A 25,867-nucleotide genomic window follows, 5' to 3' on the forward strand; every position below is an offset into this window, starting at 1 on the left:
TTAATCTGATGATACACACAGTACACAAATGTACCTGAGCTTGACGGAGTATTTGGCAAAGTCTGTGGTGATATAAAGGGATTTAGGGCTTATATGGTATAGTGCAATATACTGGGACAAAGTAGGGACTCCTTTGACTCTGGATTTCTCCTACGCCTGACTCTTCTTGACACAGGGAAGAGCTACCGCTGTCAAGAAGTGTCAAAACCCCAGGTCTCACCAATGACGGCTGCAAGGAAATTGGCTACATTTATGGAGGATCCCGCGTTCTCACTGGGTCTTCCATAGATCTCAATGCTCTACTCTTGCACTCTGTACTCTGCAAAGTCCTCAGACAGTGACAGTTCTGCTGTAAGCCTAGCAACACATATTGTAGCAGTGAACTAAAAAACATCAGATGATCTATATTACCCAAAGAGAATCAATCACTATATGCACATCCATTAAAAACCACAATACAATGATATGCAAAATAAGGCATGACATACAAGGGTGTTAACGAAAATGATTAGTGATCACTGACTCAGTAAGTAGGAAAAAAAGACAAAGGTGATTTGACTATATTTTAATGTAAGCCAAGAGTGATGTAATTGGATTATATGTGCCTAGATGGGTTTAAAGTAACCACAGCCACTACAGCACAGGCACGGCAACGCTCAGATCTCGCGAGAGTGAACTCTAGCCGCGCAGGCTAGAGTTCACTCACCACTGGACCACCAGGGATGGCAGCAGCATGGTCCCTTCTCCCTACAAAAGGTAAGAAAAGAGGGGGGCTATTTCCTAAACGGTCCCTCCAAACAAATACACACAAACAGCACCCTCACACACACAGCACCCTTACACATACACACAGAGCACACACACACGGCCCCTCCCACCCCCACAGTCCCTCCAAACAAATACACACAAACAACACCCCTCACACACTAACAGCACCCTCACACATACAGCACCCTCACACATACAGCACCCTCACACATACAGCACCCTCACACACACAGCACCCTTACACATACACACAGCACACACACTAACAGCACCCTCACACATACAGCACCCTCACACACAGCACCCTTACACATACACACACACACACACACACACACAATAACAGCACCCACACACACAGCACCCTTACACATACAGCACACACAGCACCCTTACACATACACACAGCACACACATACACACCACCCTCACAAACACACACACACACAGCACCCTCACACACACAGCACCCTTAGACACACACAGCGCCCGCCCACACACACAGCAGTGTATGTGCGTATGTGTTTGTGCTTTAGGGTGCACACCCTTATGCAATAGGCTGCGCACGTCTATGACAGCAAGGCTTAGCACAGTGGAGTCCCAGGAGAGACTGGCGGCAAGCACCTAACGAGGAACCCCGGCAAATTGTCAAACCATTGTTAAACAATTCGACAACTTAGTGTGAGACGGCGTACGGACTCTCCTGGCACCATAGCCACTACACCAGGTTGCAGTGGTTATGTTGCTTAGAGAGTTCCTTTAAAGGCAAACAGTCATTTCTTTATTATTTCAAGTAAAATATTACATCTATTATAGTTTTTGTGTGTATTATTTATAATGCAAGCATAACAGTAATTGTCTTTTTTTTTGGTCATAAGCTTTTACAATCAAAAAACACTACATGTAATCAGGAGATAGTATGTGTTGACAAATCCTGACATCCTGCGTAATCACCAGCTATCTCAAAAATGCACACCCAGACAGTATCAAGCTCTCTAAATGTGCATAGTTGTAGATGTAGAAGAAAAGTGGAACTTCTGATTAATGAGGGCTAAAGATTGCTGCCCCCAGACACAAGGGAAATGTAACATACAACAATCCAAAAAGCACTTTTAACTTAAATGTTTTCATTGCAAGATAATTTTTATCAAGATTATATGTAATATTTTATTTTCAACCATAATAAAAAATATGACAGTTTTATTTTAAAGGGATTCTATAGTTTTAGGAATACAAATCTGTATTCCAAACACTATAGTGCCCTCTGGCCCTCTACTTGCACCTCCGGCATATGAAGGGATAAAAACCCTTTATTCACTTACTCGATTCCAGCACCGATGTCCCTCAGCGCTTGGTCGGTGCTCTGCCTCCCACAACGTCATCAGGCGGGGGAACTAATGCGCATTCGCAAAGAGAGCCATAAGCGCATTAAGCCCTCCCTATAGGAAAACATTGCCTCTATGCTTTCCTACGTGGTTTTCACTAACATTGAATGTCCTCATGCAAAGCGTGAGGACGTCCAGTGTTGTTTAACGGACTCGGAGTTCTTTAGAATCCCGGAAGCGCCTCTAGTGGCTGTCTGGTAGACAGTCAATGGAGGCAGGCTTAGTTAGTGCTGCAATGTAATCAACTGCAATTATTTACTTTGCAGGATTAAGTGGGACATGGGCACTGCACCAAGACTACTTGGATGCCTGTAAGTGGTCTTGGTCCCTATAGTGTCCCTAAAAGGGTTGTAAAGTGTTAAGCAGTGGTCATTTGAAGTGCAATCAGTTGAACACTGCTCAGGGAGGTTAACTAAAAAAATAATTTGTAATTATAGACCTTGAATAAAAAGTACCTTGTATAGTACTGTTGCTAATACAGTTAACTTTCTTCAATGTGGTGATGTAAACTGAAATGCAGATGTTACATATTTATAACAGTAACTATGATGAATGCATAAGGCTAGATTAAAACTGCCTACACAGTAATGAATATTTAATTATCGCATGGAAAAATCAAACAGGCATGATGCAGAATAAATGAGAAATCGAGTTAAGGATGAAAAATGAAGCAACATAAAACTCCTTTTGTTTACAAAGAACTGGCTAGACAGGTACCCGAATAAAATAATAGGTTTAATAAATCCTACCCTACCTACTCCTACCAAATTCTGCCCTAACAAATTCTAATCAAACGAATTCTAACCAAACTTAATCTAAATTAACTAATGCTACTCTAGGAATTCCTATCAAATTATACCCTACCAAATCTTAACTCAGTGAATCTTACACTACGGTTGCCGTATCTGATCACTGATTTTGAATATAAGACGTATCTGTTCTGCGTTAGAGCGATGTATCGGTCCAGGTATAGTACAAGTTTAGTTAACATACCACACTAATTCTGTTAGCTTGCAGCAAAAAGTGAAGTAATCTTTTTAATTTCATTGTTTAATTCTGGATCTCTTATCTTGTTTATATGCTTCCTAGTATATTCATTTTTAAAATGGTGGAACCCACTATGTACTATATTACCACTATTTACCATAAGTTACTAGGACCTCAGAAGGTCTACTTGTTGTGTACACTGAAGGGATCAAAATAAAGTACATTAATAAAATGTATAATAATCAATTTAATTATTTTTTTTTGTCCTGTATATTCCTACCTTTTCATTATAGTCAGTTATTTATTTTTAATTGTCCTGTATATTCTTACCTTTTCATTATAGTAAGTTTTGTTTTTTTAATTTATGTTGTGTATATTCTGCCTTATATGATACCTTTTCATTATAATCAGTTTGTTTTTTTTATTTTTGCCCTGACTTTTCATTATAGTCAGTTTATTTATTTTGTCCTGTATATTCCTGGCTTTTCGTTATAGTCAGTTTGTTTCATTATTTTTTGTTCTGTATATTGCTGCCTTTTCATTATAGCCTGTTTAATGTTTTTTGTTTTACTTTTTTTGTTCTGCATACTCCTGACTTTTCGATTTTCCTTTAAAATAACCAATATGGATGAAAGGAAAGGGTGTGGGGGGTTGTGTGGGGGGGAGGGGGGACGGACGGACACATTGTACTGGTTTCCAAGATTTCCGGTGGAAGTCCAGGTCCTCCTCCATTCATTCTAAACCATAACATAATATTTTATAATATGTTAAAGCAATAAAGTTTGTTTTTCCAAGTAGGCCAGTCCCAGAGTGGGTTCATTAGAAATTGTATTTAAAGGAGAACGTTGGAAGCTAATTATGTCTGAATTATAAACAAAATAAACAAAAAATACACTGCCCTAAGCTAAGGATAAATCCTAAAACATAACTTTTAATGGTAATAAAATAAAAAAATACTGATAAGTACACACATAAATTAAAACAAGTGAACAAAAAATGTAAGGGAACGTAGAAAAAAATAATACAATCAGTAATTCATTATATATAAAGACCTATATAGATAGGATGCACTAAGTAATAGATATTGTCTAGTAAGCTAGTGAGAAATCCCAGGCTAAGTTGTCTCAAAGAGGTGGATACTGTTACAATTAGATGTCTAAATAATTGTTACACACGAAGAGCAAGATAAAGTCAGTATTCCAGGTGGAGACAAATGTAGCAACTCTTCCTTAGAATTATATCAATCTAAGGAAAAAGGGGAAATATCGCCTAAACGGTTGTTCGGAGATATAGGAAAAAGAAAACATGTATATGGAGTCTTAATAACTGCTGCAGCAATATACACTGACTCTTAAATCTAGAAAGGTAAATCAAATAGTGCGGCCTAAATAGAAGGTAATAAAAAGAGATTACTGAAGTAAAAGTATAAACAATACAGCGTCAGTGATAGGAAGGACCTATCAGTGCAAGTCTTACTTCCTGGTAAATAACAGAAAGACTAGCGTCAAGTGAAAAAATAATAAGAAGAAATCTGTGTCTTCGTGGGCACCTATCAAGATTTAAATAACTAGTCTAACTGCCTAAATGGAAAACCGAGAGTTCTAACAGCCTAATATCATAGAGGTATGTCAAAATAATATCAGCAACCGCAATGAAATATCTTTCAATGTTGTCTGTCACGGTAAGAGGCTGGAAAACTTGGATAGTGAGCCCCGACGCGCGTTTCGCCGGTAAGCGGCTCATTAAAGGGAAACAGAATCCCTGCACGAACATGTTTATATACCACACTCTATGCCATGATTGGCAGATTGGGAGTGTGTTTATGACGTCACACGACTGCTAATGAGAGAGGGTGGCGGCTGAGATAGTACAAGAGTATACAGTTAGGTACTAGAATATGTTAAGTTCACAGCAATTTAAGAAAATCAACCGCTAGACATGGATAAAAGGAAAATATGTTAATGGGGTTTACAAGCTGCCTACGTAGATAACAGTATGTGCAGGAAATTATTTGTCACTGAAATACTATGGCTGGATATCTTATAAGAGAAAATGATCATTAAAGTAGTAGTTGAATGTACCGGTACTGTAGCAATAAAATATATAAACTCCATAATGATTTCCGAAATCCATGACTGTACCAAAGCATAATAGGGAAAACAGCTGGAGTATGGGGTGATAGTTTAGGGTAAACTTAACAGAGAAGCTGAATAGATAACTATAAGAAATACAAATAGTGATGTCCCGAACTGTTCGCTGGCGAATAGTTCCTGGCGAACATCGCTTGTTCGCGTTCGCCACGGATGGCGAACACATGCACTGATCAGTCCGCCCCCTATTCGTCATCATTGAGAAAACTTTGACCCTAGCCTGTACCTCACAGTCAGCAGACACAGTCCAGCCATTCAGCAGCAGACCCTCCCTCCCAGACCCTCCCACCTCCTGGACAGCATCCATTTTACATTCATTGTGAAGCTGCATTCTTAGTGAGAGTAGGGACAGTGTAGCTGCTGCTGATTTAATAGGGAAATTGATAGCTAGGCTAGTGTATTCATTGTCCACTAAAGTCTTGAAGGACTCATCTGATCTCTGCTGTAAGGACAGCACCCCAAAAAGCCCTTTTTAGGGCTAGAACATCAGTCTGTTTTTTCTGTGTAATGTAATTGCAGTTGCCTGCCTGCCAGCCAGCCTGTGTGTCAGGCTCACAGCATATACTGTGCCCACTTGCCCAGTGCCACCACTCACTCACTGGTGTCACAATAGCTTGCATTTAAACAAAAAAATACTTTTTTGACTGTAATATAATAGCAGGCAGTTTCCTTCACTAGTGTGCGTTTCAGGGCCTGCCCAGTGCCACCACTCACTCACTGGTGTCACAATAGCTTGCATTTAAAAAAAACAAAAAACTTTTTGGACTGTAATATAATAGCAGTCAGTTTCCTTCACGAGTGTGCGTTTCAGGGCCTGCCAGGGCACAGTGTCACACCAGTGCAACTCATATCTGGTGTAACAGTAGTGTACATTCTTCAAAAAAAATAATTTTTTGACTGTAATAGATTGAATAGCAGTTAGTTGTCTGCCAGCGTGTGTGTCAGGCTCGCAGCGTATACTGTGCCCACTTGCCCAGTGCCACCACTCATATCTGGTGTCACAATAGCTTGCATTTAAAAAAAACGAAACTTTTTGGACTGTAATATAATAGCAGTCAGTTTCCTTCATGAGTGTGCGTTTCAGGGCTTGCGTTTTTGGCCCTAGAATAATGCCCAGTGTTCCGAGGCCACGTACCCTGAACTTGAAAAGTTCTGAGGACATAGTTGACTGGCTAACACAGGACACCCAATCTTCTACAGCTTCTGCTCGGAAACTCGACGCACCATCCTCCTCCAGCTTAGCTTTGGGCACCTCTCAAGTTGCCACTCGCCCGCCTGCCGCCACCACCGACACTAGCACCACAGCCGCTTCACTTGGTATGTCAGAGGAGTTATTTACACATCAGTTGGAAGAAATGAGTGATGTGCAACCATTATTGCCAGAGGATGTAGATAACAGGGATATGTCTCAGTCAGGCAGCATTACACACGTACGGTGTGATGATGATGATGTTGTACCCGCTGCTGCTTCCTTTGCTGAGTTGTCAGATACAAGTGAAGCGGTTGATGATGACGATGCGTCCGTGGATGTCACGTGGGTGCCCGCTAGAAGAGAAGAAGAACAGGGGAAAGTTCAGATTGGGAGACAGAGAGGAGGAGGAGGAGACGAGTTGGAAGCAGGGGGAGGTCGTCGCAAGGAGCCAGTGGCACAGTCAGACAGCATGCATTGGCACCCGGGGTCAGCCAGACAGCACGCCAATCAACGCATGCTGTTGCCACCACCAGAATGCCGTCATTGCAGAGCTCAGCAGTGTGGCATTTTTTTTGTGTGTCTGCCTCTGACAACAGCGATGCCATTTGCAACCTGTGCCAAAAGAAACTGAGTCGTGGAAAGTCCAACACCCACCTAGGTACAACTGCTTTGCGAAGGCACATGATTGCACATCACAAACGCCTATGGGATCAACACATGAGTACAAGCAGCACACAAATTCAAAGCCGCCATCCTCCTCCTGGTCCAGCATCTTCAGCCACGTTAACCACTGCTGACCTCCTTGCCCCCTCTTAACCATCCGCCCCTCCGTCTCTCGCCTTGAGCAGTTCCTGCTCATCTGCCCACAGTCAGGTGTCTGTCAAGGACATGTTTGAGCATAAGAAGCCAATGCCACAAAGTCACCCCCTTGCCCGGCGTCTGACAGCTGGCTTGACTGAACTCTTAGCCCGCCAGCTTTTACCATACAAGCTGGTGGAGTCTGAGGCGTTCAAAAAATTTATAGCTATTGGGACACCGCAGTGGAAGGTACCCGGACGAAATTTCTTTGCACAAAAGGCAATCCCCAACCTGTACTCGATTGTGCAAAAGGAAGTAATGGCAGGTCTGGCACACAGTGTTGGGGCAAGGGTCCATCTGACCACTGATACCTGGTCTGCAAAGCATGGTCAGGGTAGGTATATCACCTACACTGCGCATTGGGTAAACCTGCTGACGGCTGCCAAGCATGGAATGCGTGGTTCTGCAGGAGTTTGTGGCACCACCACGACTTGCAGGCAGGCCTCCTCTACTCCTCCTACTCCATCCTCTTCCATAACCTCCTCGGCTGAGTCCTCTTCTGCTGCTGCGTCTTGCTCCACATCAACGGCACCCCCCCAGCTCCCCAGGTACTGTTCCACATCCCGGATACGGCAGTGTCACGCCGTCTTGGGGTTGACTTGCCTGAAAGCAGAGAGTCACACCGGACCAGCACTCCTGTCCGCCCTGAACGCACAGGTGGATCCTGACTCCGCACCAACTGGAGATCGGCAAAGTGGTTTGTGACAACGGAAGAAATTTGTTGGCGGCATTGCATTTGGGCAAGTTGACACATGTGCCGTGCATGGCACATGTGTGTAATCTGATCGTACAACGCTTTGTGCATAAGTACCCAGGCTTACAGGACGTCCTTAAGCAGGCCAGGAAGGTGTGTGGCCATTTCAGGCGTTCCTACACGGCCATGGCACACTTTTCCGATATCCAGCAGCAAAACAACATGCCAGTGAGGCGCTTGATTTGCAACAGCCCGACACGTTGGAATTCAACACTCCTAATGTTCGACCGCCTGCTCCAACAAGAAAAAGCCGTTAACGAGTATTTGTATGACCGGGGTGCTAGGACAGCCTCTGCGGAGCTGGGAATTTTTTTGCCACATTACTGGACGCTCATGGGCAATGCCTGTAGGCTCATGCATCCTTTTGAGGAGGTGACAAACCTAGTCAGTCACACCGAAGGCACCATCAGCGAAATCATACCATTTGTTTTCTTCCTGGAGCGTGCCCTGCAAAGAGTGCTGGATCAGGCCGTAGATGAGTGTGAAGAGGAAGAGTTGTGGTCACCATCACCACTAGAAACAGCCTTATCAGCATCGCTTGCTGGACCTGCGGCAACGCTGGAAGAGGATTGGGAGGAAGAGGAGTCAGAGGAGGAATGTGGCTTTGAGGAGGAGGAGGAAGACCAACCACAACAGGCATCCCAGGGTGCTCGTTGTCACCTATCTGGTACCCGTGGTGTTGTATGTGGCTGGGGGGAAGAACATACCTTCAGAGAGATCACTGAGGACGAGGAACAGGACATAAGTAGCTCGGCATCAAACCTTGTGCAAATGGGGTCTTTCATGCTGTCGTGCCTGTTGAAGGAGAACGACCTGTACTGGTTGTCCACGCTACTAGACCCCCGGTATAAGCAGAAAGTGTCTGAAATGTTACCGAATTACGGCAAGTCGGAAAGGATGCATCAGTTCCAAAATCAATTAAAAAGTATGCTTTACACAGCGTATAAGGGTGATGTCACAGCACAACGGGAATCTAACAGGGGAAGAGGTAAAAGTAATCCTCCTCCTCCCACGACCACGCCGGCAAGGACAGGACGCTTTACAGACGTGTTGTTGATGGAGGACATGCAGAGCTTTTTAAGTCCTACGCATCGCCACAGCCCTTCGGGGTCCACCCTCAGAGAACGACTCGTCTGACAGGTAGCAGACTACCTCGCCTTAACTGCAGATATCGACACTCTGAGGAGCGATGAACCCCTTGACTACTGGGTGTGCAGGCTTGACCTGTGGCCTGAGCTATCCCAATTTGCGATAGAACTTCTGGCCTGCCCCGCTTCAAGTGTCCTGTCAGAAAGGACCTTCAGTGCAGCAGGAGGTATTGTCACTGAGAAGAGAAGTCGCCTAGGTCAAAAAAGTCTAGATTACCTCACCTTTATTAAGATGAATGAGGGATGGATCCCGAAGGGACTGACAGTGGGCAATACATTCGACTAAAAAAGGCCTGATGAGGGGGACTACTTAACACACCACTCCTATCTGATGGCACATTAGATTGCACGCGCAGTGCCCCAAATTTGAAGTAGGAGGACCGACCAAGCATCTTCTTCCATCTCCCGCTTCCTAAATCGATGCCTTATTTACACGTCCCCTGATAGGGGACGTAACAGGGATTAAACTGATAGGAATAGTACTACTTAACACACCTTATAATATCGCAGAGAGAGGCAACGCAGAGAGAGGAGTCTAAAGAAGAGGAGTCAGAGGAGGAAGGTGGCTTTGAGGAGGTGGAAGACCAAACACAGAAGGCGTCCCAGGAGGCTTGTTGTCACCTTTCGGTGACCCTTGGTGTTGTACGTGGCTGGGTGGAGCAAAAGACCTTCAATTACATCAGTGAGGACAAGGAATGGGACATGGCTAGCTTGGTATCCAACCTTGTGCAAATGGGGAGTTTGCGGTTGTGCAAATGGACTGTTTGCGGTTGTTTGCGGTGCGTTAAACGGGAAGTTTGGTCTGTCACTGTGAAGCGGGCGTAACCCTTAAACTACCTGATCGATACAACATTATACCTGATGTTTTAAAGCAGGTTATTCCAAACAATTTAGGAATGTTAGGTGATTTATGCCCTTTATGGATTAAAACCAGACTCTGCATCAACTATGTCATTTTCCATGGGAGTTTTGCCATGGATCCCCCTCCGGCATGCCACAGTCCAGTTGTTAGTCCCCTTGAAACAACTTTTCCATCACTATTGTGGCCAGAAAGAGTCCCTGTGGGTTTTAAAATTCGCCTGCCCATTGAAGTCTATGGCGGTTCACCCGGTTCGCGAACATTTGCGGAAGTTCGCGTTCGCCGTTCGTGAACCGAAAATTTTATGTTCGCGACATCACTAAATACAAATAATAATAATAATAATAATGAATCACTGAAAGGAAATATAATTAATACTGGCTGTGAATGACTCAAAGTAAAGAAAATAATAACTCATTGAAAAGAAATTAGAGCAAAATGAGTATTGTGAATGTGTGTAATACAGAATCAATTAATGAACTGTAATCAGGAATAGAAAAGATAATAATCAACTAAGATGGAACCATGAATGGTCTGAAACGTGCCAATGAAGACTGAATTATTTATTAATGTTGAAAGAAATGTAAACTCCTCATTTAACCCTTGAGGGGCTAGGGTCTTAAAAGCATAAATCCATTGTGATTCCCTTTGTAGTACTACAAAGGGAATCACAATGGATTTACGCTTTTAAGACCCTAGCCCCTCATGGGTTAAATGAGGAGTTTACATCTCTTTCAACATTAATAAATAATTCATTAATAAATAATTCATTAATAAATAATTCAGTCTTCATTGGCACGTTTCAGACCATTCATGGTTTCATCTTAGTTGATTATTATCTTTTCTATTCCTGATTACAGTTCATTAATTGATTCTTTATTACACACATTCACAATACTCATTTTGCTCTAATTTCTTTTCAATTATTTATTATTTTCTTTACTTTGAGTCATTCACAGCCAGTATTAATTATATTTCCTTTCAGTGATTCATTATTATTATTTGTATTTCTTATAGTTATCTATTCAGCTTCTCTGTTAAGTTTACCCTAAACTATCACCCCATACTCCAGCTGTTTTCCCTATTATGCTTTGGTACAGTCATGGATTTCGGAAATCATTATGGAGTTTATATATTTTATTGCTACAGTACTAGTACATTCAACTACTACTTTAATGATCATTTTCTCTTATAAGATATTCAGCCATAGTATTTCAGTGACAAATAATCTCCTGCACGTACTGTTATCTACGTAGGCAGCTTGTAAACCCCATTAACATATTTTCCTTTTATCCATGTCTAGCGGTTGATTTTCTTAAATTGCTGTGAACTTAACATATTCTAGTACCTAACTGTATACTCTTGTACTATCTCAGCCGCCACCCTCTCTCATTAGCAGTCGTGTGACGTCATAACCACACTCCCAATCTGCCAATCATGGCATAGAGCGCGGTATATAAGCATGTGCGTGCAGGGATTCTGTTTCCCTTTGAAGAGCCGCTTACCGGCGAAACGCGCGTCGGGGCTCACTATCCAAGTTCTCCAGCCACTTACCATGACAGACAACATTGAAAGATACGGTTGCTGATATTATTTTGACATACCTCTATGATATTAGGCTGTTAGAACTCTCGGTTTTCCATTTAGGCATTTAGACTAGTTATTTAAATCTTGATAGGTGCCCACAAAGACACAGATTTCTTCTTCTTATTTTTTCACTTGACTCTAGTCTTTCTGTTATTTACTAGGAAGTAAGACTTGCACTGATAGGTGCCCTTGAAGGCACAGCGTTTATATCAGTCCTTCCTATCACTGACGCTGTATTGTTTATACTTTTACTTGAGTAATCTCTTTTTATTACCTTCTATTCAGGCACTATTAGATTTACCTTTCTAGATTTAAGAGTCAGTGTATATTGCTGCAGCAGTTATTAAGACTCCATATACATGTTTTATTTTTCCTATATCTCCGAACAACCGTTTAGGCGATATTTCCCCTTTTTCCTTAGATTGATATAATTCTAAGGAAGAGTTGCTACATTTGTCTCCACCTGGAATACTGACTTTATCTTGCTCTTAGTGTGCAACAATTATTTAGACATCTAATTGTAACAGCATCCTCCTCTTTGAGACAACTTAGCCTGGGATTTCTCACTCGCTTACTAGACTATATCTATTACTTAGTGCAGGGATAGGCAACCTTTGGCACTCCAGATGTGGTGGACTACATCCCTCATAATGCTCCTACACACAATACTGGCAAAGCATCATGGAAGGTGTAGTCCAAACATCTGGGGTGCCGAAGGTTGCCTATGCCTGACTTAGTGCATCCTATCTATAAAGGTATTTTATATATATATATATATATATATATATATATATATATATATATATATATATGTATATAAAATGAATTACTGATTGTATTATTTTTTTTTCTACGTTCCCTTACATTTTTTTGTTCACTTGTTTTAATGTATGTGTGTACTTATTATTTTTTATTTTATTACCATTAAAAGTTATGTTTTAGGATTTATCCTTAGCTTAGGGCAGTGTATTTTCGTTTTTATTTTCATTAGAAATTGGTTGCATTTATCATATCTACAGCACACAGAAAATGTTTAATAGTGTTCCATTAGTTTTCAAAGACATAATAAATATAACAACAATAATACATTCTATGTAAACCTGTCTCATGTTTCAAGTGGCAGCTCTGTAAAACATGTTGGAAATATACACATACATGCAGACATATACACGATGATACATAGAGGCGACTTCGACTTGATAAGAGAAATAACAGGCACTGGGGACCTTGAGGATCAGTAACTGATATTCATCAATTTTCATATTCATTTATTTTGTATCACTATACTGCTCAAATGTACACTACAAGCTCCATAACTACTACAGTGTATTGTAGTGGTTATAGTGGAAGCAGTCAATTGAATACTTTTCAGGGGCATTAAATGGCAGAAATATGAATACATGGAATGTTCTGCACAAAATGTCATACAAAAAAAAAATTACAGAAAAGTTGCAAAGGTAATCAAAAATGGACAAAAAATTTCAGAAATCTCAAAATAGGTGCATGTTATTGACTGGCATATTGATAAACTTTATTCACTGTATTTCAGTAGATTAACCCATTGCTTACGACATCAACTTGCGATATCACATGAAGATGTTTATCTACTCTATTATGCATCCAAAACAATTCTAGAGCTATTCTGGATTTGGCTGCACAAATCACCATTAACTCTTGCAGAAACACCGAGCTGGCACTGGCTGCTGTGTCACATTTAATATAAATTTCTGTAAATCATTTACACATTGCATTTTCAACATCAAGCATAATGGGTGTAGTGTACACCAATACGACTACATACCTTTCTTCTGCTTTCCAGCTGGACTCGATGCCCTGTTCTTGTTATTAGATGCATTTAGACTGGAAGAATCAGCTTTATTCTGGCTATTCAGTGATGTCTTGTTTGATCTGTTTTTGAAACGGAAAAAAATAATCTGTTAAAGCATTTTCCACTCCAAGTCTAATCTGATCCTGTATATATATATACACATAGTTCTGCCTCACCAAACTTCTGCTTTATCATTTAAGTGAAATGGGCGCAGACTTTGATCCTATTGCTGGCCTGGTCTTTTCCTAGCTATGCTTGATTGTATTTCCTGACCAGTATCTCTCTGTCTGGCCATGCTCCTTCTGCTGCATAAGTCAATAAGTTCCAATTTTTCTTCCTGTGTTTAACCTGGCCATACCAAATGCTGTGTGTGTCAGCCATTTGAAAGTTAAAGGCTGTTTTCCTGGTACTATAGGGTCTTTGGGTCCCTCCCCCCACCTTCTGGGTTCCACTCCCACTGGGCTGAAGGGGGAGGAAGGGGTTAAATTCTTACCTTTCTCCAGCGCGGACTCTGCTCCCTCTTCCGACGTCATCCGCCGAATGTGAATGCGCGGCAAGAGCCGCGCGTGCATTCAGTCAGGCCATAGGAAAGCATTCTCAATGCTTTCCTATGGACGTTGGCGTCTTCTCACTGTGAAAATCACAGTGAGAAGCGCGGAAGCGACTCTAGCGGCTGTTAGTGAGACAGCCACTAGAAGCTGTGTTAACCCTAATATAAACATAGCAGTTTCTCTGAAACTGCTATGTTTACAGCTGCAGGGTTAACCCTAGATGGACCTGGCCCATTGAGCTGAAGTGGTCTGGGTGCCTATAGTGGTCCTTTAACAATGGCTGTTAAGGAGAATTGTACTACTATGTAGAGTTTTCATCAAGAAAGCCACTTGCCTAAACCCTTAATTACAAGACCGACACACTAGCCAAACAAGCTTTGTTTGGTCTTTCATGTTTAGTATGTCAGAGAAACGTTCCAGTGTTTGCTTTTTTTCAGTGCTAAACATATGTACTTGTAATCATTATGATAACTTCTATACTGTGCACCTGGCAGTCAGCATAGAGAAAGTTTACAGAGAATAGGGGAAATTAAATAATAACAACAACAAAAAAAGAGCAACATGTTCTAGTTTTATTTAGTTCTTCAGAAATGATGCCACACAAACAGTTACACCCCTTGGGTTCTCATTAACCACATGCATGTATGTAAAAGAGCAGATTATTTCCCCACTGGTGATTTTACAATATACCAGCCACAGTTTTGTATTCTCTTTGAACATATATTTTGCAACACGCCTTTTAACCTCAGTATGATTCCAATAACCACAGAGTGTGTACTTTGTAGGAGTGATTTTAATACACTTGAGCAAACACTATAAAATCAACAATAAGGAAACTGATTTCATAGGTGCAGTAAATGGCTACAGAGACAGTGTTAACTTACATACAATAACCAAATACAGTAAAAGGCTCCATCACAAAATAGCAGATATATATTCCACCTGGCAAAACTATTCTTACAAAGTTCCAACACTTTGAACTTGTTTTTTACCTTGCAAAACTAGAATTCATTGGCGCATGGTAAACGCTCTCTGTAATTCTCTGATGGAGCTGGCTTGCTTCTGTAAGAGAAATTTATTAAAAATGCATTTTTAATATTATTTTTATTTATAAAGCGTCAACAAGTTCCGTAGAGCTGTACAATGGGTGGACTAACAGACATGTATTTGTAACCAGACAAGTTGGACGCACAGTAACAGAGGGGTTGAGGGCCCTGCTTAATGAGCAATGAGAGTGGGGTATAGTGACACAAAAGGTAAGGGTGGGTTAGAAAAGTAGGTTGCTAGGATAGTATCCATTAAGGGCTTATAGTTTTGTTTTGATGACTTGATTTAACTATTTATTATTATATCCATTGTCATATGAGTTTTTGTTAGAGACTTACATGTACAAACTGTTTTACACAGGTTGAATTATTACACAGAAGCCTATAGATTGTTAGATGGTATTGAAGTCCTAATGGTTCTATAAAATGATCTGGTTATGGAATAAACACAACATATAAAGAAGATACCATGAGTAGGTAGAGAGAGAATCTCACCAACCCAAGTTTATATACCTCTGTGTACAACAAACAAGATAACACAATATTAATTATGTGTCCAAGATATATGAATTTTAAAAGCAAATGTTGGATATGGGCATATTGTCTTGGAATAAACCGTTAAAGAAGAACTGCCATCTCTCTATTTTCTTGTACACCACAATATAAGTACTATATTGTCATTATTCCATTTATATCATGCTGGGTTGTCCTGGCAAAGCCTGACTCAGAGCATACATGTATGAAAAGAATGCCTTTGACAAAGAGTGCGGTTCCACAGCCCAGTATCTGAAGGTGCACTTGATTATTTAATTAAAGTACAGCATGTAAAAAAGCTCCCTTCTACAGTGCACATTAGTCAAGTGTTGGTCACTTGTCTCTGAATTATAGAGAATTAAAATCCAAATTGCCAAATTAGTGCCAACCTAAATTATTTTAAGAAATTTGTCAAATTAGCTATAATAATATTTTGGGTATTTTAGCCTTAATTTTACAATGCAGATTTAAATTTATTACAGTTTGGCGTTTATTCCAAATAATCATGTGTATTGCTCCCTTTCTGATCCTTGTATCCCTCTCTTATATAGTCCCTTTCCTCTGCGTATTTTCATTTGAAACTGGTCCCGCTTACTCCTATTATATGAATAATCATGCTACTGTCCAGGAGCATTGACAGTTCAGCAGCGGCTGGCTTCTCATCCTTTAGTAGCTCAGCTAAAGCTATTAGCCAGCAAATGGCAAGTGGGATCTGCATCTGGCTTATGCAACTCTGCAGATGACAAATGTACATAAATAGGCAAGACTGGAGGTCAAACAGTTTGCCCCATTATTAGGAAAGTGCACCAGGGTTGTAGTAGTTATGATGCTTGTTAAGTAACCCTTTAAAAACAACTTATTTGGAATCTTAACATACGTTTTTGAGACTCTGGAAACATTAAGTGCAGCATTCATTTTTTTAAAGTTAAAATCTTATTTCTAAGCATTTGGAAGATTGCAATGGCATTGTTAACTAATTAACTCAGTTTAAGTAAAACCCATTCACTTGTGAGCCCTGTGCAAAACAGATCACATTAAAATGTGTACATTTGTGACTCAGTCAGTGAAAGAATATTGCACTATTTCCTTTTACAACAGAATAAACAAGAACTGTATCAATACATGTTTATTAAAATAAAGAATACTAAGTAATGCTGCCAATAAAACAGAATAGCAATGAAATACAACTGGGCGTAGGTAATTTAGGGGTTCTATATAGAACAAGTCTGAGTGTAACGCCTCAATACAGCTTGCAGTGGCCCCGTAACCACTGGAGTGTTTTTTTATGCCAGGAGTGCCATGGCAGCCCCCTAATATACCAGGTCACATTGTTTTACAACTTAAATGTGACTACTTACCTGGAGTTCTCTAAGCAACCAGGAAGTTTGTATTCCTACCACTATAGCATCCCTTTAATTCACTCTTAGTAAATAAGCTCTTGTTAAAAAGGTACGAGCAATCCTACTGTTCCCAGCTAGTGTGTTAAATAAACCTGATTTTTGATTCACTGTTACACCTAGTGTCCTAAAAGGTGTACATAGACCAGTAACCACAACACTGGCGCCTATAACTCCTATCATGTCTATAACACATAGTTATAGGTCTTTCTCTATGTTCCTGATGTATTTGCCTATTGCTGAATGAGCCACAGAAGCCCTGCGCTTGTTTGAAATATTCTTTGTATTTTTGGCAGTGACATACTTCATATTTACATTCTTTAAAAAAAAGGAAAAGCAATTTGTTATTTATGCCCAAAAGGCTATTATTTGTTAATGGGTGCATTTCTTTGTACTACATTGTGTTTTTTTGCACATGTCAAATAGGATATTCAATTACTAAGTGCTGTATGTACCTCTGCATGCTTCTAGTTGCCCTGTGAGAACTTTTCTTATTTCTGATACCCAAAGGCTTTTCAACTCAACTGTTGATGCCTGTAAACAAAAATCAAGAAGAAATTATAAATATTGTTAGACATTTTCCAAAAACTTCATATACTTTTTATTTGATTCTGTATTGCCCAATATAAAAACTTGCAGAGATATAAGTTGACAAGCGACCAGAAGCTGGAAGAAACATAGAATGTGACGGCAGATAGGAACCATTCGGCACAACTAGCCTGCCCAATTTTCAAAATACTTTCATTAGTCCCTGGCCTTATCTTATAGTTAGGATAGCCTTATGCCTATCCCACGCATGCTTAAACTCCTTTACTGTGTTAACATCTACCACTTCAGCTGGAAGGTTATTCCATGCACCCACTACCCTCTCAGTAAAGTAATACTTCCTGAAATTATTTTTAAACCTTTGTCCCTCTAATTTAAGACTATGTCCTCTTGTTGTGGTAGTTTTTCTTCTTTTAAATATACCGTATTTATTCGAGTATAACGCGCAATTTTTTTTACCGATTTTTAATTTAAAATTAGGGGTGCGCGTTATACTCGAATAAATATACCTCCCAGGACCGCCGGGCTCATTACAAGCCCGGCGGTCCTGGGGGGGCGGGCAGCAAGCGTTTACTCACCTCCGTGCAGCTCCTCCAGCTTCCCTGTGTAAATCTCGCGAGACCCGCGGCCAGCTCTGACGCTCTGACGTTGTCAGAGCTGGCCGCGGGTCTGGCGAGATTTACACAGGGAAGCTGGAGGAGCTGCACGGAGGTGAGTAAACGCTTGCTGCCCGCCCCCCCAGGACCGCCGGGCTTGTAATGAGCCCGGCGGTCGGTATTATCGAGCACCCACTCGAATATTTATTCGAGTATAACAAGCACCCTAATTTTAGATTAAAAATCGGTATAAAATTTTATACCGATTTTTAATCGAAAATTAGGGGTGCGCGTTATACACGTGTGCGCGTTATACTCGAATAAATACGGTAGTCTCCTCCTTTACTGTGTTGATTCCCTTTATGTTTTCAAATGTTTCTATCATATCCCCCCTGTCTCGTCTTTCCTCCAAGCTATACGTGTTAAGATCCTTTAACCTTTCCTGGTAAGTTTTATCCTGCAATCCATGAATCAGCTTAGTAGCCCTTCTCTGAACTTTCTCCAAATTATCAATATCCTTCTGGAGATACGGTCTCCAGTACTGCGTACAATGCTCCAAGTGAGGTCTCACCAGTGTTCTGTACAATGGCATGAGCACTTCCCTCTTTCTGCTGCCAATACCTCTCCATATACAACCAAGCATTCTGCTAGCATTTCCTGCTGCTCTATTACATTGTCTGCCTACCTTTAAGTGATCCGAAATAATTACCCCTAAATCCCTTTCCTCAGATGTTTAGGTTTGGACTCTATCAAATATTCTGTACTCTGCCCTTGGGTTTTTATGTCCGAAATGCATTATCTTGCACTTAACCACATTAAATGTCAGCTGCCAAGAGAGAGAAAAACAGAAGAAACAGGAAGAAGGATATATGGGGAAAGTAGAAAAAAAGGACAACTTGCATGGAAACTATTGTATAAAAGAAATAGCGAGAAAGATGAGGTGTTGACAAGAAGTGTAGGGCTTGGGCAGAATAAACAAATTGTACTGTAAATTTGCTGGCTGAATACATGCACTGTACGGAGGAGAAACACGTAAGTTAAATACCCAACGTGTTATACACCAAACAGTGTTTCGACTTCAGAATTATCTGGCTGTCCTGATTTTAAAACACTCGCTACACCACACTTGCACTGACACTGTTTGTTGGTAAGCATCCTGTTGTATGTTTTGTGTGTTGCCTAGGTAAATAGTTTTTACCATTCCCAGGACAAAGCAAGAGTATTATAGGCTAAACTGTACTTAAACCTAAAATAAGCATAATCTATCACATTTACAAAATGTCCCGGACATCCTGACACAATGTGTTTGCTCATGATTTTCTAGAACAATGCTACATGCTTGGTTGTGTTGTTATGCAAAAAAAATGGATGGACAAAGAAACGAACAAAGAGACATAGAGTATGGTGCTAAGGTGCTCACATGAACAGATGATTTACACTGGTTTTAACACAGATCAAACTAAGGTGATAAACCCTATAAAACAATAAAATAATGTGAAAATGTATATAAGTAAAAATACGGTAATTAAAATTTATCCTCACCTGTATTATGTATACTTCTTCTCTCCCATTATACCATACTTCAAATTTCTTGTTATCACCTTTTACATTCTCAGTGATCCCAACAGAACTCATCTAGTTGTAAACAAAACCAGGACATTACAATATAAATTATATATAAATTATAGAGTAAAACATGAATGAATAAATAAGACAGTATGTTTAAAAGAGAATTTCAGACACGCAAAATGTAATAGAATAGTGAAATAGATTTTCAACATTATGTTGCATACTGCTGCTTTTCTTGTTTTTCTATTACATTTATGCCACTTATATTACACTTGGTTTGTTGCAGCAGTTGCATACTAATGTACGCTTGCTATTGGGCATGCATGGCGATTTCCCTAGAAATCTATACAAGGCACTTGTATATATATATTCTTCTGGCCTCATTTCTATTGAGCAAAAACTTGCAACTGCACTGCACATTCACACGATAGGCCTAATGGATGTCATGTTATTATTATTATTTATAAAGTGCCAACAAGTTCCGTAGCACTGTACAATTGGTGGACTAACTGCCACGTATTTGTAACCAGACGAGTTGAACACACAGGAACAGAAGGATTGAGGGCCCTGCTCAATAAGCTTACATGCAGGAGGGAGTGGGGTAGTGTGTCACAAAAGGTAAGTGTAGGGTAGAAAAGTAGGTTGCTAGGATAGTATTAATTGAGGGCTTAGTGTTTTGTTTTGATGACAGTTTCAGGAGAGGAATCAGGGTGCGGGGAGGGAAAGCTGTTCACAGTTTAATTGATATGCTTTCCTAGAGAAGAACGCTTTCACAATTTTTTTTAAAGAGTGGAGCTTGGGTTATAGTCTAACAGAAAGGGGAAGGGCGTTTCATAGGAACGGTGCAGCCCTAAAGAAGTCTTTAAGGCGAGCATCAGAGGTAGGAGTACGAACAGAGGTTATACGTAGGTCTCCTGCAGAGCTTAGGGGCCTACACAGGACATATTTGTGTATTACTGAGGAAAAATAGGTCAGAGCAGCATTGTGTACAGATTTGTAAGCAAGTATCAGGATCTTAAATTGAGTCCTATATCTTACGGGAAGCCAATGCAAGGACTGACAAAGGGGAGAAGTAGGGGGGGGGGGGTGGACAGGAAGATGAGCCTCACCGCCGCATTCATTATAGATTGTAACGGGGCAAGTTGGGAACACGTAAGACCACTGAGAAGCGGATTACAGTAGTGAAGGCGAGTGAGGACAGCGGCATGGACAAGCCGTATCAGCCCCTCTTACTCCCCCCTCCCCTCTTACTCTCCCTCTCCCCTCTTCTTACTCCCCCCTCCCCTCTTCTTGCTCCCCCCTCCCCTCTTCTTACTCCCCCCTCCCCTCTTACTCCCCCCTCTCTCTCCCCCTCTTCTTACTCTCCCCCCCTCCCTCCTCTTACTCCCCCCTCCCCTCTTACTCCCCCCTCACTCTCCCTCTCTTCTTACTCTCCCCCCTCCCCTCCCCTCTTCTTACTCCCCCTCTCCCTCTTCTTACTCCCCCTCCTCTTCCCCCCTCTTTTTCTTATCTCCCCTCCTTCTTACTCCCCCGTCTTCTTACTCCCCTTGCCCCTCTTCTTCTTACTCCCCATCCCCCTCTTCTTACTTCCCCTTCTTCTTCTTACCGCCCTCTTTTTCTTATCTCCCCTCCTTCTTACTCCCCCCTCTTCTTACTCACCCCCTTCTTTTTCTTATCTCCCCTCCTTCTTACTCCCCCCCCTCTTCTTATTCCCCCTCCCCCTCTTCTTATCTCCCCTCCTTCTTACTGCCCCCTCTTCTTACTCCCCCCCTCCCCTCTCCCTACTCCCCCTCCCTTTCTTCTTACTCCCCCTCCCTCTCTTCTTCTTACTCCCCCCCTCTCTTCTTACCCCCTCCCCTCTTACTCCCCCCTCCCTCTCTTCTTACCCCCTCCCCTCTTACTCCCCCCTCCCCTCTTACTCTCCCCCTCCCCTCTTCTTACTCCCCCCTCTTCTTACTCCCCCCTCCCCTCTTCTTACTCCCCCCTCTTACTCCCCCCTGTCCTCTTCTTACTCCCCCCTCCCTCTTCTTACTCTCCCCCTCCCCTACTCTTACTCCCCTCTCCCCTCTTACTCCCCCTCCCCTCTTACTCCCCCCTCACTCTCCCCCTCTTCTTACTCTCCCCCTCCCCTCCTCTTACTCTCCACCCTCCCCTCTTACTCCCCACCCTCCCCTCTTACTCCCCCTCACTCTCCCCTTCTTCTTACTCCCCCCTCCCCTCTTCTTACTCCCCCCTCCCCTCTTCTTACTCCCCCCCTCCCCTCTTCTTACTCCCCCCTCTCCCCTCTTCTTACTCCCCCCTCCCCTCTTCTTACTCCCCCCTCTTGTTACTCCCCCCTCCCCTCTTCTTACTCCCCCCTCCCTCTCCTTACTCTCCCCCCTCCCCTCTTCTTACTCCCCCCTCACTCTCCCCCTCTTCTTACTCTCGCCCTCCCCTCCTCTTACTCCCCCCTCCCCTCTTACTCCCCCCTCACTCTCCCCCTCTTCTTACTCTCCCCCCTCCCCTCTTCTTACTCCCCCCTCTTCTTATTCCCCCCCTCCCCTCTTCTTATTCCCCCCTCTTCTTATTCCCCCTCCCCTCTTCTTATTCCCCCCTCTTCTTATTCCCCCCTCTTCTTATTCCCCCTCCCCTCTTCTTATTCCCCCCCTCTTCTTATTCCCCCCTCCCCTCTTCTTATTCCCCCCTCTTCTTATTCCCCCCTCTCCCCTCTTCTTATTCCCCCCCTTTCCCCTCCTCTTATTCCCCCCCTCTCCCCTCTTCTTATTCCCCCCCTCTCCCCTCTTCTTATTCCCCCCTCTCCCCTCTTTTATTCCCCCCCTCTCCCCTCTTCTTATCCCCCCTCCCCTCTTCTTATCCCCCCTCCCCTCTTCTTATCCCCCCTTCCCTCTTCTTATCCCCCCTTCCCTCTTCTTATCCCCCCTCTCCCCTCTTCTTATCCCCCCCTCTCCCCTCTTCTTATCCCCCCTCTCCCCTCTTCTTATCCCCCCCTCTCCCCTCTTCTTATCCCCCCTCCCCTCTTCTTATCCCCCCCTCCCCTCTTCTTATCCCCCCTCTCCCCTCTTCTTATTCCCCCTCTCCCCTCTTCTTATTCCCCCTCTCCCCTCTTCTTATCCCCCCCTCCCCTCTTCTTATTCCCCCCTCTCCCCTCTTCTTATCTCCCCCTCTTCTTATCCCCCTTCTTCTTATCCCCCCTCCCCTCTTCTTATCCCCCCTCTCCCCTCTTCTTATCCCCCCCTCCCCTCTTCTTATCCCCCCTCTCCCCTCTTCTTATCCCCCTCTCCCCTCTTCTTATCCCCCCTCTCCCCTCTTCTTATCCCCCCTCTCCCCTCTTCTGATCCCCCCTCTCCCCTCTTCTTATCCCCCCTCCCCTCTTCTTATCCCCCCTCCCCTCTTCTTATCCCCCCTCCCCTCTTCTTATCCCCCCCTCCCCCCTCTTCTTATCCCCCCTCCCCTCTTCTTATCCCCCCCTCCCCCCTCTTCTTACCCCCCTCTTCTTTCCCCCCTCCCCTCTTCTTATCCCCCCCTCTCCCCTCTTCTTATCCCCCCCTCTCCCCTCTTCTTATCCCCCCCTCTCCTTATCCCCCCTCTTCTTATCCCCCCCTCTTCTTATCCCCCCCTTCTTATTCCCCCCCCTTCCCTCTTCTTATTCCCCCCCTCCCTTCTTCTTACCCCCTCCCCTGTAGCGTGGCCGAGCTGCTTTCCGGTCCGCAGTGCCCGGCCGGAGTGATAGGAAGGTGCACGCTCAGTGTGCACTTCCTGTCAGTCCGGCCGGTTACAGGAAACAGAAACTCCGCGCGGAACAGGAGTTTCTGTTTCCTGTAACCGGCCGGACTGACAGGAAGTGCACACTCAGTGTGCACCTTCCCATCACTCCGGCCGGGACCGCGGACCGGAGACCAGCTCGGCCACGCTACAGGGGAGGGGAGGGAAAAGCTGCTGCAGCCGTCTGAGCGCTCTTTACAGAGCGCTCGGCGGCTGCAGCATTTAAAGGGCCGGCCCACCGCGGCCGGTCCTAAAAGAATTTCGGGCGGCCTGGGGGGCAATTGCCTCCCTGCCCCCCGGCCCAGCCCGCCCCTGGTGACATGAGTCAAGAGGGGTGGTGAGAAATCAGGGGAGGAGAGATAAATTTGTGTGTCATCCGCAGAGAAATGATCCTGGAAGCCAAAGGAGCTGATGATTTTACCAAGGGACTCAGTGTAGATTGAGAACAATAGGGGACCCTTGGGGAACGGGGAGAAGAGGCAGAGCCCGAGAAAGAAACACTGAATGAGTGCTGGAAGAGGTAGGAAGAGCACCAGGAGATAACTGTATCTCGTAGGCCGAGATTACAGAGGATGAGAAGGAGCTGTTGATGATCAACAGTGTCAAAAGCAGCAGAAAGGTTTAGGAGAAATAGGATAGAGTAGTGGCCATTCGATTTTGCAGTGATCACTGATCAGATCATTGGATAATTTGGTCACAGCTGTTTCAACAGAGTATCGAGCGCGGAATACAGATTGAAGTGGGTCAAGCAGAGAGTTGGATTCAAGGAAGTCTGTCAATCTCGCATACACAACTCTCTCAAGGATTTTGGAGACAAACAAAAGTAGCGAGATAGGACGGTCGTTTGACGGGGAATTAGGGGTCAAGGTTGGGCTTTTTCAGAATCGGGGTTACGGTTGCATGTTTGAAGAGTAGAGGAAATGTGCCAGAGGAGAGGGAGAGATTTAAAATTTTAGTAAGAGGCAGAGCAGGAGAAGGAGACAAAGTGAGGATGAGATACAAGGAAATGGGATCGAGGGAAAAGGTGGTGGGGCGAGAGGAATGGAGCAGTGCAGAAACCTCTTTTGCTGTAGTGGGTGCAATTGAGCATAGGACAGCTGAGGGAGTGTGGTTAGGGGAAAGGTTGGTAGTTGGAAACACTGTACTGTAAAGTGTGACAAGTGTGTCATTTAAATGGGATGGGGTGGGTTGGCTGATACATATTAGCCACTTTCTTGTTGCCTCAGATGTCACATAATCCTGGTAATTTACAGGGAGTAGCCAGAAACAGAGAAATATATGGAAATATAAGAAAATGCACATTTTTCATAGTTATATAGTTTTATAAAAAGTATATTTGCCATGATGTACTCTAATAAGTACCTGATGTGCATATACCATTCAGATGTACATACATGGTTACTGTGAGTATGGTCCTTGGCCCAAAGTTAGAAAACACATAAAAACACATAAAGTGTTATGGTGATAATTGTTATGGTATCTGTATCTGATGTGCCCCTTGATGAACGGGATAATGAACAGGACAAGCCACAATTCATAATGTAACAGAATAATCTACTTCCTCAATGGAATTTTGCCATATGTTGCCAATGAAATAGTCTCAATGAAGGTTTTCTCAAAATTTTTATTGATGAAATGTCAAAACAAGGAATTAAGAATTTTGTATTAGTTTGTCATCTAAAAATGTTTCCCATTTGGTTAAAAAAAAAAAAAAAAAAAAGTATTTTCTTTATCTTTTGGAATTACTCACTAGAACAACACAGACACTGTATGTGTACTTGCCCCACAGGCTAATATTTGCCATCTCTCTCCTTGTTACAAAAAAACAAAATCAGACAGAGTTTTGTTTTCTCACAGACACACCAAGGAAAAAACATCAGTTAGTGATGATTATCTCACTGTTTCATTACCTTTAATGCATTTTTAAAGCTGTAGGAGGGGGATTTCTCATGCCCCTCTGTGGTTTCCTCTCGCTTCTTGCAGAAGAGTAATGTTTTTGCATATAGGAAAAGGTGCCTCTGCATGGGTTTGAACCGTGCCAAGTCCTTAACCTTGTTGTGGCCCCTCTTGTGATCAGTCCAGACGTTAAAGGAACCCTGCATTAGCAGCTTACCAAGGTTATTTACATCCCCCTGCAGAGTACATACATGAGGAAAATCAACATATATTTGAAAAGAAATTAAGAATTTCTAATAAAAATGTATATTTATGTATAGCCAGGATTGCATCAGAAAGATTCAGGTAGTACTCTGATAAGGAACCCACTCAAGGTGCAACAAGGAACAGATATTAAGAAAGGACCACACTGAAAATCTCTCACAGAATGCACTCCATGATAGCAGGGTGGGGA

At 42.7% G+C, this 25,867-nt stretch overlaps 1 protein-coding gene across 1 annotated transcript in view; it reads right to left on the reverse strand.

Moving 5' to 3' along the window:
* Positions 1-25,867, reverse strand: part of MCF2L2 (MCF.2 cell line derived transforming sequence-like 2) — a 446,256-nt gene that overhangs the window by 89,622 nt on the left and 330,767 nt on the right. Inside the window, exons 22-26 of the mRNA XM_063442725.1 lie at positions 25,428-25,649; positions 19,729-19,821; positions 17,500-17,578; positions 15,060-15,129; positions 13,490-13,596 (exon numbers count right to left, since the gene is read on the reverse strand). Coding sequence (XP_063298795.1) covers positions 13,490-13,596; positions 15,060-15,129; positions 17,500-17,578; positions 19,729-19,821; positions 25,428-25,649 — 571 coding nt within the window. The remainder of the gene's footprint in view (positions 1-13,489; positions 13,597-15,059; positions 15,130-17,499; positions 17,579-19,728; positions 19,822-25,427; positions 25,650-25,867) is intronic.

This window comes from Pelobates fuscus, chromosome 2 (assembly GCF_036172605.1).
Source record: "Pelobates fuscus isolate aPelFus1 chromosome 2, aPelFus1.pri, whole genome shotgun sequence".
Classification (NCBI taxonomy): domain Eukaryota; kingdom Metazoa; phylum Chordata; class Amphibia; order Anura; family Pelobatidae; genus Pelobates; species Pelobates fuscus.